The 20,677-nt window shown below is 41.3% G+C and overlaps 1 protein-coding gene across 3 annotated transcripts in view; it reads right to left on the reverse strand.

Annotated features, from left to right (window-relative positions):
* Nucleotides 1-20,677, reverse strand: part of LOC115371426 (glutamate receptor 1-like) — a 121,673-nt gene that overhangs the window by 8,474 nt on the left and 92,522 nt on the right. For 2 of the 3 annotated variants that reach the window (XM_030068805.1, XM_030068806.1), the window contains exons 9-14: nt 19,242-19,457; nt 19,030-19,144; nt 18,761-18,896; nt 9,955-10,153; nt 8,790-9,037; nt 164-278 (exon numbers count right to left, since the gene is read on the reverse strand). In XM_030068805.1, coding sequence (XP_029924665.1) covers nt 164-278; nt 8,790-9,037; nt 9,955-10,153; nt 18,761-18,896; nt 19,030-19,144; nt 19,242-19,457 — 1,029 coding nt within the window. Of the gene's footprint in view, nt 1-163; nt 279-1,065; nt 1,181-8,789; nt 9,038-9,954; nt 10,154-18,760; nt 18,897-19,029; nt 19,145-19,241; nt 19,458-20,677 lie in introns of all 3 variants that reach the window. The other variant, XM_030068807.1, reaches the window with a different exon arrangement.

Raw genomic sequence — 20,677 nt, forward strand, 5'->3', positions numbered from 1 at the left:
TTCTCCTGCGATTACAGACAAACTCTCTCTCTCTTTCCGGGGAACCGTTTTTCTTTTCAGAGTGCATGTGCCGAGGTTGGGGGTGGGGTGTAGGACTGGGTCGGGGTGAGACAAACCAACACATTGACCTTGGGACTAAGGCCGGACGACCTTGAGAACTGACCTTTCTGCCGGAGTCCTTGCTTCCACACTCCCCCTTGTCATACCACCACTTGTTTTTCAACTTGTCTAAGACGGCTTGTTCATTGAGCTTCAGTACTGCTAGGTTTACTGGGATTCTTCAAAGAACCATGGGAGGAAGGGGGTGGGGGAGGGGGAATAACATAAATAACATTATGCACCTCCATGTTATCTTATGTTATTGGCTCAGCTGCACAGCACACAGGGCTGTGGCGGCTACAGCAGCGGCAGACATTAGCAAACCTGGTACGCTACAGGGAACACCTCAACGAGAAAAGAAAGAAAAGAAAAAAGAAAAAAAAAAAACAAGCACAATCACACATAAAACTGTTGGAAACTATCAGTGTCAAAGTGATATGCATTAATACTCCATCTAGCTTGGTTTGGCCTGACTCCCTACGTGCGAGATGTGTATTACTATATCACTTTGGGTAACCGGCAAGAGCTAGAAACACTCCATGATGTCTGGGTTTACTGGACAGAATATTTTCAGAATGATAAATAGCCAGAAAAACTTTACGTGGGGATATTTCGAAACAGAGGAGGACATAGATTAGTGCAATGAAAGTCTACTTTTAGAATCAATCGGGTGATTTTATCCCATTTGAACAGTGTATTAAACATTTATTTTATAGTGAAAGACCAAATGGGGGATCGTTTTTAAGAGTGGATTTTGATATCTATGGTAAAACAGTTAAATATTTTGCTGCATTTAGAACCAAAAAGTGCCATTTCCAGCAGTGGGACGCGTATTTCCAGATTCCAGAGTCTACTTCGTACTGTCCGGAGTGTTTTTTTTTGCTTGACTTAAAAATCATGGGTCGTTGCCAGTTACCCCGCTGTGCCGTTGCCGGGCGTTACCCGTTGGGGTTACGGTGCTCTGACCTTGGAGTCCCCTCCCCCGGTGCCGCACTCTCCCTTGTCATACCACCATCTGTTTTTCAATTTGTCCAACAGGCCCTGCTCGTTCAGTTTTAACACTGCCAAGTTAACGGGGTTTCTATGGGGGCAATAATAACAATAAAGGATACAAGGCAACTAGGTGTTAATGAGCAGAGGACTAGCATAGAGAAGACAGCAACATTTTTACAAATATCTGCTAATGACAGGCATATTACATTAGCATGAAACTAATCATTAAACGCTAGAATGGAACCAACCAGAGAGCTGAGGTTGACAAACATTCATCTGCATTCATTAGCTGATAAATAAAGGAGGAACAGTCAAATTTTAGGACGTAAATATTGTAAGAAATATAACATGTGATAATTAAATCAAATTAGCTTAAGCTATTGGCATAAGCTTGTTACTACTGATGTTCTTGCATTCCTTCCACTGTAAACCAAATGCCCAAAAGTTGCCTGTTTTTCCCCTTTAGATAACAGTGATGATCAAAGCTCGAACAGATAAAAAACGCCAAAAAACTACCAGTGATGTTATTGTGACAGTGGTAATAAAACGGGCAATAACACTTAAAAAAGTAGTACTTCAGCTAGTATTGATATTAACAATAAATAATTTGGTGATAGCAACAGCAACTGAAGAGTTTTGTTCCAAAGTACAATATGTACATTTACAAAAACAAGAACAAAAACACATTACCTGAGTCATTATTCAATACCAAATACAAAATAGTCCAGGAGAAATGTAGATGAATCATTCAGACAAATAATGAAATTGCAATTTTACCTTGTTTTTGTCATTTTTGTCATTATCTGTGACTATAAGGCAGGTTGGGAAATGAAAGTCTCTGCTCTCTTAAAACCACAGTTTCAGCTTAACAACAGTTAAGTTATGATGTGAAGGGTTTATGTTTTCTTCAACCCTTGTATTCTTTGGCCATCAAAACATAACAGCCATATTATTTTAAACCTACCACAGTCAATTCAGCAGAAATGAAGGAAACCCATCTACTGGTACTGGAAGAGAGAAAGAGAACGACCACCACAGCCAGTGGGTAACATTGTTTTTATGACTCCATTTCTGAAAATGCTCAGGGTACTATACGTGCAAGCCAATTTTGGTGCTTTAATGCAAAGCTGAAAGATTTGGTCCATTTTTTGGTATTCCTTCTGGACTAGAGTTATTCAAAAATAAAGGAAATCCAGTTTATAAAAAATGTCATCATCTTGTGAATTATAATTTGTTTTAAAAATCAATTATTTCGAAATGGTATCACTTTTTCCTAATGGCCGCAATCTCATTTTGGAACAATCCTCCTCCGGTGACAAAACCACAGTCAGCATCAAACTGAACGACAGCAACACTGCAGCCGCTGATGAGCAGCAACATGAATGAATGAGTGAAATGTTGATGGACTTTATCAATGGAAACAGCAATGGAAGCAGCTGACTTGAATTTGTTTGTTGTCAGCCCTGAGGACAGGTCAACCCAGAATTACACACCAGTACATATTCAATTTTGTTTGTTTGTTTGTTTGTTTTTGTTGATGAGTGAACATGTTGTCCTCCACAAAAGATACAGGTTCCTTGGAAAGTGGAATAACATGTAATACTACTACTAATAATAACAATAACAACAACAATAATAATTTTCAAGTTTTTTTCTGATAATTTGTGGGGTTTTTTTCCCATAAATTTACCAATTTAATCTCAGAGAAAACATGAGTTTTTTCTTGAAAATTAACAACTTTTTCCTCAAAAATTCAGAGTCCAACACCCCTGCATCCTGGGTGATCCAATCACAAGTGGACAGCACTAAGTGCAGAAGTAAATGCATCCGATGCGTCCTAAAATGGGGGAAATTAGCGAGTTCATTTTAATCTGTGTGAGCCAACCTTTGAGCCAGTTCCTCTGAAGTGTGAACACTGATTATAACACACGGAGGTATCTACTAATCAGATCTTTGGAATAATGTATGGCTCTGTGTGACTGGGTTGACAGAAACTGATGCAGAACAGACAGAAACAGCACAAGATGTCTCTCAGTAAAAACACTGATGTCTGGAAATGAGGGAAAACAAACTGTACATCTCAGTGCTTTCAAATTGCTGTTGTCATGTAAAAAAAAACAATAATTATTAATGACTCCAGTTTTGGTGTTTTTTTATGTTTTTGGCTGAGCTGAACCTTTTAATGACTTCAATCTGACCTCCTCCTCCTTGTCAACATCAAATGTTCTTGCAGTAAGGCTCTTTTGCTGGGTTCTTACCCCTTTGCTACACTGACTACATAACGTATCTGGTCCTTCCATGGGGCAGGCGTTCCCTCAGAATGGATCTTTTCAGCAGCTACACCTGCAGTGTATGCACCACATGTTACATTCCAGCCTCAACTCACAGTCAAAAGGCGGTGAGCTTGTGGGATTGTATGGGATTGTGTCTTCAGGTTTTGGACCCAGCTCAACTTTAAAACTTCAACTTTTTCTCTGAGCTTTTATGATATGTGTCAGTTAACTTATGTAGCAAATGTAAGGGATAATGTTACTTGGCAATGGCCAGCTAGTGCCGGCCAAGTAAACACCAGCAGGATGACCAAGACTCAGAAATGGAAGCCCTGTTTCATGGACAGTAGCTGTATAATCCTGTATTAATCATTTAAAATATAGACATTTTATAGCCCATTTATGTGCAAAAGGCCACACACATGCCCTGCGTTAAAATGTAAATATAAGAGTGGCTACTTTTATACTTATATAGCAGAACTTTGTGGCTACTCTGCAAACGAACCAGATACATTACGTGCTCAGTGTAGCCAAGGGGTATGAGTTTAAAGGTTTACTTTCGAAAAAATGCAAGGTTTTACTTGACAGCAGCATTGTGAAAAAAAAAAAAAAAATCATAACCAAAACCATGGAGGAGCCTAACAATGCCAAACGTGGGGCAGGAGGACAGTGTTAGTAACAAGTTATCAGCATGTTAGCAACACTTTCCCCAGAATTACTGCAGAGGTTTTTCTAGAGAAGGAGAAAAACAGCAAACTAGTTTTCATAGATAGATAGATGGACAGATAAGGACTGGATTGTTGTATGGGTGGCTCAGAGTCATCATTCTGGACATTAGTAGCATTGTCAGTTTTTTTGGTGATACAGAGACAGACAGACAGGCAGGTTGGCAAACAGACAGACAGGCACAGAAGACAACAGACAGGCAGACGTGGCAGAAACAGGCAGACAGACAGACAGACAGGAGGACAAAGAGACAGAGAAAGAGACACATTGACAAAGACAAACAGGAGAAAGAGAAAGACAAGACAGACAGAGAGACAGATTAAGAGACTGACAGTCAGACAGACAGACTGAAGACAGACAGACAGACAGACAGTGACATGCCTGACAAGATAAAGCCTCTAAGCGAGTCTAGAACCAAAAGTAGACAGACATCCCAGCTACCAAAGGATTAACAGGTTTTACCAGGCCAGTCCACAGATCGAGGGTTACACTGAGTTTCGTTTTTCTTATCTTATGTATTTTTTTTTTCTTCTATTCCACAATGCTTTACACACATTTTGCAATGGGAAAAAAACATTCTTTGAAGTTGGCCATTCGATGCCTCTAAAATCTGGAGAACTCGAGGACTTAACCAAGTAACACACCAAGATTTTTGGAAACTGGTCAACTTACCTGCCTGGTGAAGAGATTATAGACACCACAATTATTCACGTGTAGCTGGTACATCATTAGTCTAACTACACTAACTCACCCAGTAACCATGAATAATGGTAGCATTGCTAGAATAATCTCAAAAGAGAGGAAATGAAAACGTGTCAGGTCTCAAACCACATGAGGAGAAATGGCAGTTTTGTGTAGGAAGTTGATAACATTTATACCTAAAAAAAGAACTATTGACAACTTTGCATTTATCACTAAAACGTCTTATTGCCTTGTGTAGTGCTAGCTGCTTATGCTCACTCAACATCCTGCATGCTAAAGGAACACGTGGATGATTATGTCCCAGTATCATGTTTTTTTAATCTCCATTTTGTGCAGACAATCATTTTATAACATTTAATTAAAGTTTTGATATCTCACTTTGGAACAAAACTCAGTCCTTTAATTTACTGATCTCTGATTTAAAACAAACAAGCAAAGAAATCCATAACAACTCACATATTACTCGTATTACTTAGTATTTTTTTTTTTTTTCTGGCTCCTGCACACTACACATTATTTTAATGTCAAAAGGTTATTTGCTCTATGGTGTGAAATTTATATGCATTCTGTAACAATACAGTAAAAGCTCATAAGTCTTAGCAGAACAACATTCAGTGTGACAGGATGGCAGAATAATTTGGCTAAAGGTTGTCTTTAAATTGGTACAGTATGTGTTAGGCTCTATATGTCTGCAACCTATAAGAACCAAATATCCTTTGTAATATATACTATTGTTACTAATATTTATTAGCCAATCATACCATGATATTTTTAAAGAGTTTAATTGAATTTGATTGTGATAGTTTAGTTGTGGATTCTGGTACAGTTAAGAATACACGGTTAGCAAAATTAGTGCAACAGGTGTGCAGTGATACTCAAATCCAGTTCCCGAGGTCCAGAGAACTTAAGGTTTTCTATTCTAGCAAAACTACCTTTAAGCTATCAATTTTTCGTTTTCACTGGGATGCCAGGTGAATTAACTGCCTAGGACTCTGGATCTCGAGGGCAGCGTTTGTGAACCACAATTATAAGGCGGTGGATGCAGAGTTATTATAATGTCTATGGATATTCTCATTTATCCAGGTCATCGTTCTCTTTGTGCAAAATTGAATCGTAGGCTAGTGACTAGTGCGGACTAGAAAGACTGATGCGCATGAACTAATGAAGCCCCTTGGATAAGAGGCGAAACGTCTTCCTAAGACAAATACAAGTCCAGTTGCCTACGATTCAATTTTGCCCAAAGACAACTTCAAGCAGATGCTAAATTATTGGTAGTAGAGTGCTTCCAATACAATTCTTGGTATGTGTGAATTATGCATCAACAGTATCAGTGGGACACATACACCACCTCAGTTACGAAGGCACCGCCTCGGCTGCTTGAAGGCAAAAACACAAACAATTTATTTTTGTAGATAATTGTAAATAAATTCAGGCAGTAAGGTGTTAAGGTCTGAACTGGATCAGGTGTGCAAGAGAAGTGCTGGAACAAAAATTAGCAGGAGAGGCGATCCTTGAGGACTGGATTTAGAGCCACTGATAAAAGGTATGAATCAAACCTTAAACCATCATATTCTGGCTACGGCTCTTCTGATATTCTGGATTGGCTATTCCTCCTCAATGATTTTCCTGTTGAAATTAAATGACTGATTAAGAGTCATCTTGTCTACCTTTAAGTTCCTTTATAGCTGCTTCATAAGTTGGAGATATAAGTCTGTGCAGTCCCACGAGTCTCACAAAATATCTTGGGTTTGCTTGAAAAACATCTTTAGCTTGATATACAGAAATTGTACATCAGAAAATGAATCCTGTTGGTTATTTGGCCAACTTTATATGTCATGCTACACCAGAGTGTTTTTTTTAAACAAAGCATTCCAGAGTTGAATGCTTAGAGAGACACATTAATGTGTGGTTGTAATATTGCATTGCTTGGAAGAGCACCTGAAAATAAGCTACTAGGACTCTAGATGCCAATTGATGTTATGAATTTTTGATGAGATACTTGTGAAGTACTGCTATAATCATTGAATCACTCGAAATGCAAAACAAAAACAATACAGAACCAAATCATTACCAACATTGTGCTGCTGGAATGTGTCTTGAACTTGGATGATGGTCCACAGGAGGACACTTCATGGCTGAGCTGTGGTAATGAAGTTTCTGCATTACTGCACTGACGCCCTGGTAACATTTTAAGGGTATGTAGACGCTAATTTTGCTATCTGGCATTTGAGTTTTGTCCCACAGTAAGATATCCACCATTTGGGGAGAAGTGACATTTACTTGTGCAAAATGTTTTACTGCACAACATATAAACAAGGTGTAGTACTTTATGACCTGCTCCTCTAAACACTGGAAATATTAAATAATGAATTTCACTGAGTGTTTTTCCCCCTCAAAGATAGATTTATAGCATTTTGGAATAGAACGTCTTACTTGCTCCTTTCAACCTGATATGCTATCTGCAGAGAACTGCCCCAGCTGTCATTCCCCATACCATCTGAAAATGTTACAGGCCTTGTACACTGATTCCTAACTTTGGCAATAATTTAAAATGTGTGTGGAATGAAAATGGAAATGGAGGCAAAACTGTTGGGGCATTTTCACCGTGGACTTGAAGCAGACAAATCCTGTCATATTGAGAAATTATCATGGAATTTTCATCAAGCACTATCTACTATGACTCACACAAATTCACACAAATTCTGAAATTTGTGGACTAGCACATTTACCAGTTAACAGGATATGATTTAAGTATTGTCTGTGCCATCAAACAGAAAGAAGCAGCTGTGTAAAGACAAGGCTTGGATGTTAGTGGGAAGTTGATGAGATGGATGAGAGAAATTATGTCTTTGGGGTGTCATTAGGGCTCCTTCCATCTCAGATGTTTGGCTAAATTAAACCCACATCACTTCCAGAAAGCTCAGCGAGAGGTTTGGCCCCTTAACCACCCTCTTCTTTACCTGCTCTCACTCTCTGATCAGATGTACACTCCAGAATAATCTGGAAACTACAACCCAGAACATCTCAAACCGTAACATCCAAACATCATCAGTTATCTATCTATCTATCTATCTATCTATCTATCTATATACATAATATATACATACATACACATAGACACATATAGATAGATAGATATAGATATAGATAGATATACACACACAGATATATATGGGTAATCAGTAAACAGTGAACAAAATTAAGAGAACTGACAGTGACCCTCACAATAAAACAGTCATGAAGCCAGTGCAAAATTAATATGGCATGCCATGTGACTAAGAGAAATGATGTATCAAAACCTACCAACTCTATTAAAAAATACAATAAGACAAACAATTTGTAGTACTTATCTGATTTTGCTGGATTACACGAAGTCATTTCCCTAGAATTTTGTCATTTAATGCTATCCAATTACAAGAGGTTGCACACACACTTTGGTTGTTGTCCTTGCCCAGATGTAGGCCTATTGCATTGCTTCCTCGATTTTTTTGGGGGAAAATCACACTATGTTCATTTGGGAATGAACAAAAACTGTACATCACTGACTTAATATAGACTACTATTTAATAGAATAAATGACATCATAGTATTGTAAGTGACTTTCATTTAAAGAGTAAATGGATGAATGGATGAATGAGTTCATGGCGATATAGCTTTAGAGAAAGAATTAATTTAAGTTATGTAACATTACTTTAGAATATAAACACTGAGAATCCAACAGCTAGGGCAGGAAATGAACTTTTATGAAGACTTGTGACAGAGGCTGGAGAGTTCAAAAATTCACCAGCCGCTTCTAACACTTGACCTATTCCTGAAAAAATGGCCACTGTTTCATTGGTGGTAATTCACCGGTGAAGTCTAAAATGCAGTTGGTGAACAGATAGACTGACAGGCCTGATAACCTACTTGTTAATTTCCAACCCTTCCCACAACGACCCACCACAACAGACAGAACCAAGACACCAAACCAACATTACCATCAGGAGAGTCTGAGTATACCTGAGGGGTGATCCTTTGGGTGTGGCAACTCCGTAGCCTTTAGAGTCCAGATTGCCTCCAACTTTCATAGTATCACAGGGCTTCCTCTGCTCAATGTACTCATTCATTGAGGACTCCAGCAGGTAAGCGTACTTCCCTTTTGACTTTCTGACCCGTATGACTCCCTCGTTGGTGTTCTTGACAAACACTGAGGGGTCCGCGCTCCGCATATATGACCACATCTTCTCAAAAACTGCTATCTTTGATCGCTGAGGGAGGAGCAAGTAGAGACAGGCAATTATAAGAGAGTTCTATGTTGTACTATGAGTGTAGGACAACCTTTTTCTCAAACTCTGCCTGTAACTCTGCCTGTAACGCTGCCTGTAACCTTGGGAAAGACAATTTAGAACTTTGATCCAAGAAACCTCAATTAGGTGTGGCATATCATTGGAAAGTGTGTTTTACCAAAGAAAAAACTAAAAGAATCATTTATTAAATGATCTCTGCAATTCCCTGCAATTCCCTAAAATTTTAAGATGGCTTTTATCTTATGCTGGCAAAATTGCCACAATTGCCTTGAAATTAAGGGTCCAACAAAGTTCAAAGTGATAGTTCAGATTCTTACCCGTATAGCCGCATTTGCTGGTCCATGCGAGTGCAATACATCCACCAAATTTGGCGGATGTATTACACTCACATGGACCAGCAAATATGACTATATGAATAAGAATCCGAGTTACCACTTTAAGATGCTTAGCATTGAAAAAGTGGAGTAGCCTGTTGAAGGGTTAGAAATGGTGACTGAAATAATCCTTAAGTCTTCCTCAGTGCAGCCAACAGGTATTCACCAGATCCGCCACAATCTTCTCTCAACTACAGTCATGGCCAAAAATATTTTCTGGGAGAAGTGGTGTATTATCTGAAAGAAATGCAGTTGTGTCACGTTTTTGGCCATGGCTGTTTAATCTACTCGGAAGAGTAACACATTCTCACCCTGCACAATTCTTTGACTGAGCCTCCCTCCAGACGACCTTAGGCAGTCTCTGTTTGGCCTCTTGTTTGGCCAGAGTATCAACACCCTACACTTGACTTCAATCATCTTCGTCATAGAGTAAAGATGATAATGATACTAAAATAGTAAATATCAAATAATATCAAATAACGTGGAGGAATAATGTGTTCTCACCCTGAAGAACTCTTTGGTGGACCCTCCGTCCAAGGTGCCATAGGCTATTTCTGTCTGTTTGGCCAAATCATCTGCGCTCTCTATGGGTGAGACCATCCTCTCCACGGTGAGGAAGGCTGCCAGGTTGGCTGTATAGGAGGAGATGATGATGAGGGTGAAAAACCACCATACCCCTCCCACAATTCGACCTGAGAGAGACCTGGAGAGAGGGGGGAGGGAGTGAAGAGGACAAGCTGATGTTTCAGTTATTTGATAATATACCAAAAATAGCTTCTTCAAACTGATTCCATTGCTAGATAGCATGTCTTTTTGGTGCTATAAAGCAGGGATTTTCAAACTGTGTGTCCTTACCCACTGCTGGGTCCCAGCACGGAGACAGATGGATCATAAGTATGCCACATCAATATTATAATACTTCACTTATGTGTTTTTGTAATGTATGTGTGGTTTTGCTTTTTATCTTGAAGCACACTGTCTACACCTGTCACATGAAATGTGCCATTTAAAAAGGTTTTTAGCGAGTGAAAGACCCGATGATGCGGTAGCTACCAAATGTGTTCTCTGCTTGGAAATGTTGTCATATGGTGACACCAGATTCATTGGAAAGTTAAATGACATGTGATATCTAACAAATGATGATTAATTTTATTGATTTGCTCATACTGATTGTAAGACAGTGTTTTAGAACTAAATATAGACCAAATACAGAAACCACCCTAATATGGGACATAAGTGTATTAAAGTCTTAATTCTTTTTTGACAACTTTATTTCACTTCTCAAACTGTTTAGGGGGTCTAGAGACAAATAGTGCCACTACATGTGGGTCTTAGTATGAAAAGGTCGGGGAACCCCTGCCATAAAGAACGATTTCAGAAAGGTTTTCTATATTTCCATGCAGTACAGTACCACAGTGAACCTCAACAATCATTTTTAGACATCATTTATAGATTATCTATATCAATAAATTGAGATTGTATTAGATTAGGCCTATCACATTAGATCTGCTTCCAGCTAACTTTTTTTTTTTTTTTTTTTTTAGATTAAGGTGGCTACATTACATACAAATGCACTGTTCAGGAGAAAGTACCCACTCACCTTAAGACTTGTATATACGGTGATGTGACCAATTAATGGGATTTGATTTTAGTTTATTTTGAATGGAACTACCATGAACCTTGATGGTGATGCAAAGATCCATTAAAGGGTACTGTACATGGAATAACTCAAACCAGCAATATTAAAACATCTTTAGACAAATCACACTTGTTATTCATGTGCATTTTTAATGAAAAAGGGAGTTCTTTGAGTTCTTTGGAATTGCATACATAATTAATTATACATATGTATATATCCTAGCTACATACAGTTTGGAACTCACCACTGGGCTGACTGAGCTAAAGGGGACAATAGGGTAATACCCAGTCAAAGAGAGTGAAACAAGCAGAGAGACACCTACACAAACACCCACACCCACACACACCTATGCTCATGCTCATTTCACAGACTTCTGTGCGATCAGGTTAACCCCACGCCTCCCTCCCCAGATTTCCACGGTGACAGTGAGGAAAATACTTCCGAGCGGAAGCTAGATCAGTGATAGTGGTAGCAGCGTCCATAACAACAGCCATAGCAACGATAGAAACCTGAAAGAATCTTCGTAATAACTAACAAAGTAAACATCATATACATTAACTGAACGAAGATTTTGGAAATAAAATGCACATTTCCTGCTAGAAATGTTCTCAAAACGCATTTGAATGCATACGCTATCTTAAAATATTGCATTTTCCACTGAGAGTAAAAGGAATGTCCGCCATTTATTTTGTTTTCACAGAAAGACCAGCCTGCAGTGCATAGGTCACGTGATCACAACTTTCTGGCTCAAAATTACGTGGGTTATATACGAATTATAGTGCAATACTTTTCGTATGAATTTGTTCGAATACTGAATGAGAACAGCCTGATATATATACAGTATATACACACACACACACACACACACACACATATATATATATATATATATATGCACAATTGAGGTCTGCTGAGGCTCTGGATACCCAAAGAAGAAAACTCAAGTAACATCGAGCAGTCTACTCTGCGTCAAAGGGAAGATCTTCTTAAAGATTTTGCCCCAATGGCTAATTAAGTTCCTCTTGAAGACCGGGTACATAGAGTAGATTTACATGCACACCATATTCCGGTTCGGCTCAATATTCCAGTTAAGGTAACTGCGCCGCGGCAACTGGAATATTCCGTTTACATGTTACTTGGCATGCCCCCGTGTTTTGGCGTATTCCACTCTCTGACGTAATGCGACACTCAGCCGCGGGGGGCAGCAGCACGCGTATAGGCGTCTGGTCTGCCGGAAAAACAGACGAACAAGTCTTCTTCCTCGTCTTCTTCTTCTTTTTCTTCTTCTTCTGTCGCTGTTTCTATGTTTTCTCCCATCGATATACTCCGGAGGGTGCTCGAGGGTTCGTGGGAGTTTGCCCAACCAGTCTACATGTGTTTTGTGGATCTGGAGAAGGCATTCGACCGTGTCCCTCGTGGTGCCCTGTGGGGGGTGCTCCGGGAGTATGGGGTCCGAGGCCCTTTGCTAAGGGCTGTTCGGTCCCTGTACGACCGGAGCAGGAGCTTGGTTCGCATTGCCGGCGATAAGTCGGACCTGTTCCCAGTGCATGTTGGACTCCGGCAGGGCTGTCCTTTATCACCGGTTCTGTTCATAATCTTTATGGACAGAATTTCTAGGCACAGCCGGGGGCCGGAGGGAGTCCTGTTTGGGAGCCACAGGATTTCATCGCTGCTTTTTGCAGATGATGTTGTCCTGTTGGCCCCATCGATGCAGGACCTTCAGCAGGCACTGGGGCGGTTCGCAGCCGAGTGTGAAGCGACGGGGATGAGAATCAGCACCTCCAAATCCGAGGCCATGGTTCTCGACCGGAAAAAGGTGGCATGCCCTCTCCAGGTTGGTGGAGAAGTCCTGCCTCAAGTGGAGGAGTTCAAGTATCTCGGGGTCTTGTTCACGAGTGAGGGAAGGATGGAGCGTGAGATTGACAGGCGGATCGGTGCAGCCTCCGCAGTGATGCGGTCGGTGTACCGGTCCGTCGTGGTGAAGAAGGAGCTGAGTCGAAAGGCGAAGCTCTCAATTTACCAGTCAATCTACGTTCCTACCCTCACCTATGGTCATGAGCTTTGGGTAATGACCGAAAGGACAAGATCGCGGATACAAGCGGCTGAAATGAGTTTCCTTCGCAGGGTGGCCGGGCGCTCCCTTAGAGATAGGGTGAGGAGCTCAGTCACTCGGGAGGAGCTCGGAGTAGAGCCGCTGCTCCTCCGCATCGAGAGGAACCAGTTGAGGTGGCTCGGGCATCTGTTTCGGATGCCCCCTGGACGCCTCCCTGGGGAGGTGTTCCGGGCATGCCCCACCGGGAGGAGGCCCCGGGGAAGACCCAGGACACGCTGGAGGGACTATGTCTCTCGGCTGGCCTGGGAACGCCTTGGGGTTCCCCCCGAGGAGCTGGCGGAAGTGTCTGGGGAGAGGGAAGTCTGGGCGTCCCTGCTTAGACTGCTGCCCCCGCGACCCGGTCCCGGATAAGCGGTAGAAGATGGATGGATGGATGGATGGATATACTCCGTGATATTTAAGTCTTTCATTAGCTGAAGGCCGACTGCAGTCTCCTGGCTCTTGCTGGTGTTCGCCCTGCCGTTTTCCCCGCTTGCAGTAACCATAGCAACAAAGACGCCACAGAATTCCTTGTGAGTCGAGCATGCGCAGTCGTGACTGAATATTCCGGTTCGGGGAGTTTTCCGACTAAGGTGTTTACATGCCCCAATATTCCGGTTGGAACAGGAATATTCCAGGGGGCTTATTCGGAATTCTCTACAACCGGAATATGACCTTAATCGGGTTCGGTGCGTGTTTACATGACACGTGCGCAACCGGAATATTGCGAATATTCCGGTTAATACAGGAATAAGGTGTGCATGTAAACGTGCTCATAGACACCTCAGTACAGAAAGAGGGAGTACCAGGATTACCTGGATGCTTAGAGCATACAGGTCTGGTGAGTCAGCTGATCCAGGAGGCAAGGGAAAGCAGAGGAGACCTTGCAGTGCTCTGGTTGGACCTAAGCAACGCTTATGGATCCGTTCCCCATAAGCTGGTCCAAACAGCACTGACAAGACAGGGAGTGCTAAGTGTCGGAGTGAAGGAGATTCACTAGTCATTGCACCGAACTCTCAAACTCCCTGGAGTCAAAGGGCAACTGTGCAGGAAAACCATCAAAAACATCTCAGAGGTTGCTGAAAAGGCCTCACGATGATCCAGAGGGGGGACCGTGGAGTAGCACGCCACTTGGACACGAGCTGGGGATTGATCACCCGTGGCTAGGTTGCCCGGGCGGGGGTGTCTGTTGATCAAAGACCCGAAACACCTTAAGACCCCAGCTACAACACTGAAGACATGTCCAAATAGCACCATATGGTGTATTCCAGTATGAACTTAAAAAAATATATTTTCCACTGTGCCAACAAGCGTTTGAAATGATGGATGAAGCAAGAATCAACCGAACCACTGGCCAAACTTTGAAGGCTGCCTGTTACAAGACTATAAGTCAAAAGGGCATAAGTGGTTCCAACCCTTGAACAAGGCACTTTTTACATGCAATTGCCACAGCTACTGCTGTGATTCCCATACAGAAATGTCATATACGTATGTACATAGATGGAATCCCCATATATGAGATATATGTCTATATAGGTACAAACTATATATGAAACCTATTAGAAATTGGAACAATTTCATATAGTGACATACATTCCTAGCCCATACAAATATGGGCTATGTATGCATAATGAATTTTTTTTTTACATATATGTCACACACATATGATTTATAAATGTAACTTATATTATTTAATACATGTACTATATAGTCTTCTTTTTTGAAGTGCATTTCTGCTTTATTTGAGAGACAGGACAGGCAGGGGAGGGAGAGAGAGAGAGACAGAGGGGATGACATGCATTGAATGGCCTCAGGTCAGATTTGAACCCAGGAGGTTGCGATTAGGAGTCAGCCTAAATGAGCAGCATGCACACTATCAGATGAGCTACCAGGGCACCTCTATCTGCCACATATTCTTAACATAGACAAAACATAGTGTGCACATACATGCACTAGTGGAATATATGTTGCTTATATGTATGTAAAATACATGTTTGTCACATATGTTTCTGCACAGACATGTAAATGAATTGCAAATACAAAATAGTTTTGCATTGATACAGGATATAAATGACACAAATATATCAACCTTATAGTGTTCAAACAGAATTAGAACATGTCAGTTGAAGGGGAAGATGTAGTGATGAGAGGCAGGCTGTTCCCTGGTCTGAGACCAGCAGGAAAATGCTGCTTCACACATGATGAGCGCTCTGAGTTGTGCTCCCCTCTGGGTTAGGCTGCACAGTCAGCGGCCACTGCCACCTAGCTTGGCTATTTGCAACTTAGTATATATGTTCATATCAAATATAGACTGGTATGTTTAGAATTCATTAGAAAAACATAAGGAATTCAGAGGTAATTTTTAATATTTTTAAAATACTATTTCATAGTATTTTTATTATTTTACATTTTTAATGTATATATGTTTTAAATTTATATATGCATTTCCTCAATAATATATTGTTAACATATATTGTTTCAACATATAACACCATATAACAACTCTTCCTTTAGGTATTTTTCATATGTGTACATAAATTTTATTATGTGTATTTCATAGGTGTTATAAACCTATATCTTCATACATCCACAGGATGTATGCATATGACAATAATGTATCACCTGACATGTAACATATATGGCAAATCACTCTTGATATAAGGCCATATATGTACTTATATGACATTTCTGGATGGGTTATGATTAGTATCATTATAATTCTTGATCTTGACGGACGTGTTTAGGATCTTTCAACGGACGACTTTAGGATCTTTCACCAAAGCACACGGTGTCCATAAAGTCTCTTTACAATTTAACAAATTACAAAAGCAACTGAATAGACAAATCTGTGGAAATTGTTACAAAATGAGGAGTAGATATTGAAGTTTTTTTTGCCTCATTTGATACACCTCTGTATGGGCACCATTAGTTGCACGAAGCACATCAAAATGGTACTTGATTTCTTGCCATGTTGGCTGTAGCAGAGTCTCATCAATGGTGGCAATGGCATCAGTGAACTTTAGCTTCAGGTCGTTGATGTCCAATGTGATTAAAAACTTTGATAACCACTGAGTACATAGAACAAATCTGATTAACATATTTCATCAATTGCTTTTGTAGTAGATTTTTTTTAAATTGTAAAGAGACTTTGTGGACAGCCTGTAGTTTTGGCAACAAAAATTGATAGCTGTCATGGCTTAACCACAACCCATGTCCATACCAAATATCAAAACAATCAGTCAATAACTAACCTCTGGAGTGTTGGTGGAGGGAACAGTATGAGGTGATCCTATCAGTATTATTAGAACAATTTATTAGAATGATTCCAACTGAGATGTGACAGCTGAGGCCATCATATTTGGGATGCATGATAATGTCACTGGTATCAGCAAACCAATATATAATTGGTCAAATCTGACCTGGCATGGTTTACACAACCTAAGCTGAAGTAATCTTCTTATTTTGCCCACCCAGGGTGTATGTTTTGAAAAGCATTGTGTTTTATGTCTGTATCTGCATGTTGGTGTTCTCTGGAGTTCAGTGGAAAAAAACTGCGCATATATCAGCCAAACAATATGGACAAAATTGGCATATCGAACATCGGCAAAAGAAAACAAACACAGTGTATCTCAAATCATGTTATGAATGGTGTTCAGAGAGGTTTTGCTCTCAGAGAGAGAGAGAGAGACAGGCTGCTGTCGATGGCTCCGCCTGCAGAGAGACAGCCTGAAACAAACACTCACACACACACACACACACACACACACGCCAGGGGGGCTTGTGTTATGTACAGGGTTGAGAGAGAGAGAGAGTTCATGTGTGTGTGTGTGTATGGGTGTGTCATTGCTAAATATGTCCCATCATACACGGTCACCTTTACACTAGAAAGGCTGTTTAAAACTTGAGGGCTGAACTATATTAATGTCAGTATGTGTGTGTGTGTGTGTGTAGTGTCAGTATGTGTGTGTGTGTGTGTGTGTGTGTGTGCACCCAATATTCCTGCTTTTGAAGAAGAATGTGTGTGTGTATCAGGCTTCAGTGAACATGTCTGCTATATATGAATGTCTTTTTGTATCTGATGCATGTAGGATGACTGAATACTTGTGTGTGTGTGTGTGTGTGTGTGTGTGTGTGCGTGTGTGTGTGCGTGTGTGTGTGCGCGTGTGTGTGCGTGTGTGTGTGTGTGTGTGTGTGTGTGTGTGCGCATGTGTGTGTGTATTTGTGTGTGTGTTGAAGTACTGCATATGTGGGGCCTATAAATTGCAGCTTCAGAGTGAAGGGTGTCTCTTCAACTCCTGAGTCACACCTCAACACACACACACACACACACACACACGCCTATAATCATGCACACATACTGTGCAATAAGACATATCGTTAAAACATTAATTTAATGAGACTAGTTATGGAAGATGTGCCCGCGCGCGCACGCACACACACACACACACACACACACACACACACACAGACAGTGTACAAACACAGTGTAGTAGATCCAGAATAGCAACAGCCCGGGGCCGTAAACAGCAGTAACATATAACTATGTCGGCAGCATGTCAGACAGCATTCATGAAAATGTGTGTGTGTGTTTGTGTGTGTGTGTGTGTGCATAGGTAGAGCATATTATCAACAGTGTGTATAATTGCCTGTGTGTGTAAGCGAGCCTATAACCATGTCTGTCTGCTTAACTATATTAATATATCAGAGTTAATGAGTGTGTGTGTGTCCTGGGGTTGATCACAGGGCCATGTCTTAATATTTCATCACAGCCTGGTCAGTTGTAGTATGGAGCTTCACTGCAGAATCAGCCGTGTCATGTCTATTTTATTTATTATTTCTTTGAACTTTACTTTAACCAGGAAACCAGGATTAAAAATCTGTTTTTGGAAAGTGTCCTGGCCAAGACAGGCAGCAGTTACAATAAAGTTACTGTAGAAAAAATACATTCCAGAATCATAAAATATCAACAATATTCATCAGCCATCATTACAAAACATCTAAATATGTATATATTTGTTTTAGAGGTATACTAAGAAATAAGTTTTGGGCAAAATCCCCTTTTTCCCACTTACGCAGACTGAGACAGGATGTTGGATAAAAATGTTTACCTCTGTATGTTTGTATGTCCAGGGGTTCAGTTGTGTATATACATATGCACAGACATATTATTATTATTATTTTAAAGCTGTATATCCTATGGTATTGATTATTTTATGTCTGCTATGTCTTTTTATGTCTTTTTGATTGTGAGGTGAAAAGCAGATTTCCAACTGGTGGACAATAAGGATTCATATTCATGTTCGTTTCAGTTCAGTTCATTGTGGTTAGCCAATAGTTACATATGTCCAAATCTGCACATTTCTTTACGGAACAGTTGTATGTAGTGTGTTACGTAGCCGGTGTCATGTCAGCCTACTAGAATGACCAGTCACATAGCCAGTTGCTGTGATGTAGTACAGCTAGCTGTAAGCAAACTCATAGTTTTGACTTGAAAGCAGCATCTGAATTCAGCAGATTCAGTGCTCTGTTGCAGCATCTTGCATCATCTTGCAGACGCTCTACCTGTCCAGATATCTCACCTGGGGGAGATGTCACAGCCCTGCTGCATGAAGGCCCCAAGTGAGAACCAGAGGGAGTTGAAAATGCCGAACTCATTGGTGTGTTCGGGTGTCTCTTTCTCTTTCTGCTGGTTCTGGTTGGGATTCTGGGAGAACCCTGAGAGCAAAAAAAAAAAAACAAAAAAAACAAAAAAACAGAAACAGGTCAAGGTCTGGCTTGATGATGAGACAGAAAAAAAATCCAGTTTTGTGCCATGACATTGAGAGGCTGAGCAGTAACTGGCAGTGACCTGGTTCAGAGGAAGAAGTGGGCGGAGCTCGACAAGAGGAAGAAGAGGGCGGGGCTTGTTCATCTTCATCATCAGAGTCATCACCTTGCCATTCATACGGACTGAAGCGACTGACCTGCATGATGCAAAGAGAGGACACTGTCAGTGCATGATGAGGTTGAGTGAATGATTATAAACACACACACACACAAACACTCACACACAGTCCTCACCAGGAAGAGCACAACGCTAACTCCGATGTAGGCAAAGACGATGCACATCCAGATCTCGTAGGCCAGCGGGTCGAGGAAGGAGAAGACGCCCGGCTTGGACTTGGTGGGTTTCTTGATCATGATGGAGATTCCCAAAGACATGAAGGGCTTGGTGAAGTCAATCACCTCCTCACGCACCAGAGTGATGGTAAGTGGGGCAACCGCCACATCAGCTTTCTGCAGAGAGAGAGAGAGAGAGCGAGAGAGAGAGAGAGAGAGAGAGAGAGAGAGAGGGTCAGTGAAGAGTGGAATAAGAAATTAAGTATTTTCAAAAGACATTGTTTAACTCCTTGATATCCTCCTGAGAACTGTGGCAATAGTGTCTGTACCCTGCACACACACACACACACACACACACACACACACAAACACAAACAGTATGTACACTATATTACCAAAAGTATTCGCTCACCCATTCAAATGATCAGAATCAGGTGTCCTAATCACTTGGCCTGGCCACAGGTGTATAAAATCAAGCACTCAGGCATGCAGACTGTGAAACAAGACATTTGTGAAAGAATGGGCCGCTCTCAGGAGCTCAGTGGATTCCAGCGTGGAACTGTCATAGGATGCCACCTGTGCAACAAATCCAGTCGTGAAATTTCCTCGCTCCTAAATATTCCACAGTCAACTGTCAGCTCTATTATAACAAAATGGAAGCGTTTGGGAACAACAGCAACTCAGCCACGAAGTGGTAGGCCACGTAAAGTGACGGAGAGGGGTCAGCGGATGCTGAAGCGCATAGTGCAAAGAGGTCGCCGACTTTCTGCACAGTCAATTGCTACAGAGCTACAAACTTCATGTGACCTTCAGATTAGCCCAAGTACAGTACGCAGAGAGCTTCATGGAATGGGTTTCCATGGCCGAGCAGCTGCAGCCAAGCCACACATCACCAAGTGCAATGCAAAGCGTCGGATGCAATGGTGTAAAGCACGCCGCCACTGGCCTCTAGAGCAGTGGAGACGCGTTCTCTGGAGTGATGAATCACGCTTTTCCATCTGGCAATCTGATGGACGAGTCTGGATTTGGAGGTTGCCAGGAGAACGGTACATTTCAGACTGCATTGTGCCGACTGTGAAATTTGGTGGAGGAGGAATTATGGTGTGGGCTTGTTTTTCAGGAGCTGGGCTTGGCCCCTTAGTTCCAGTGAAAGGAACTTTGAATGTTTCAGGATACCAAAACATTTTGGACAATTCCATGCTCCCAACCTTGTGGGAACAGTTTGGAGCGGGCCCCTTCCTCTTCCAACATGACTGTGCACCAGTGCACAAAGCAAGGTCCATAAAGACATGGATGACAGAGTCTGGTGTGGATGAACTTGACTGGCCTGCACAGAGTCCTGACCTGAACCCGATAGAACACCTTTTGGATGAATTAGAGCGGAGACTGAGAGCCAG

This window comes from Myripristis murdjan, chromosome 14, assembly GCF_902150065.1.
Source record: "Myripristis murdjan chromosome 14, fMyrMur1.1, whole genome shotgun sequence".
Lineage (NCBI taxonomy): Eukaryota > Metazoa > Chordata > Actinopteri > Holocentriformes > Holocentridae > Myripristis > Myripristis murdjan.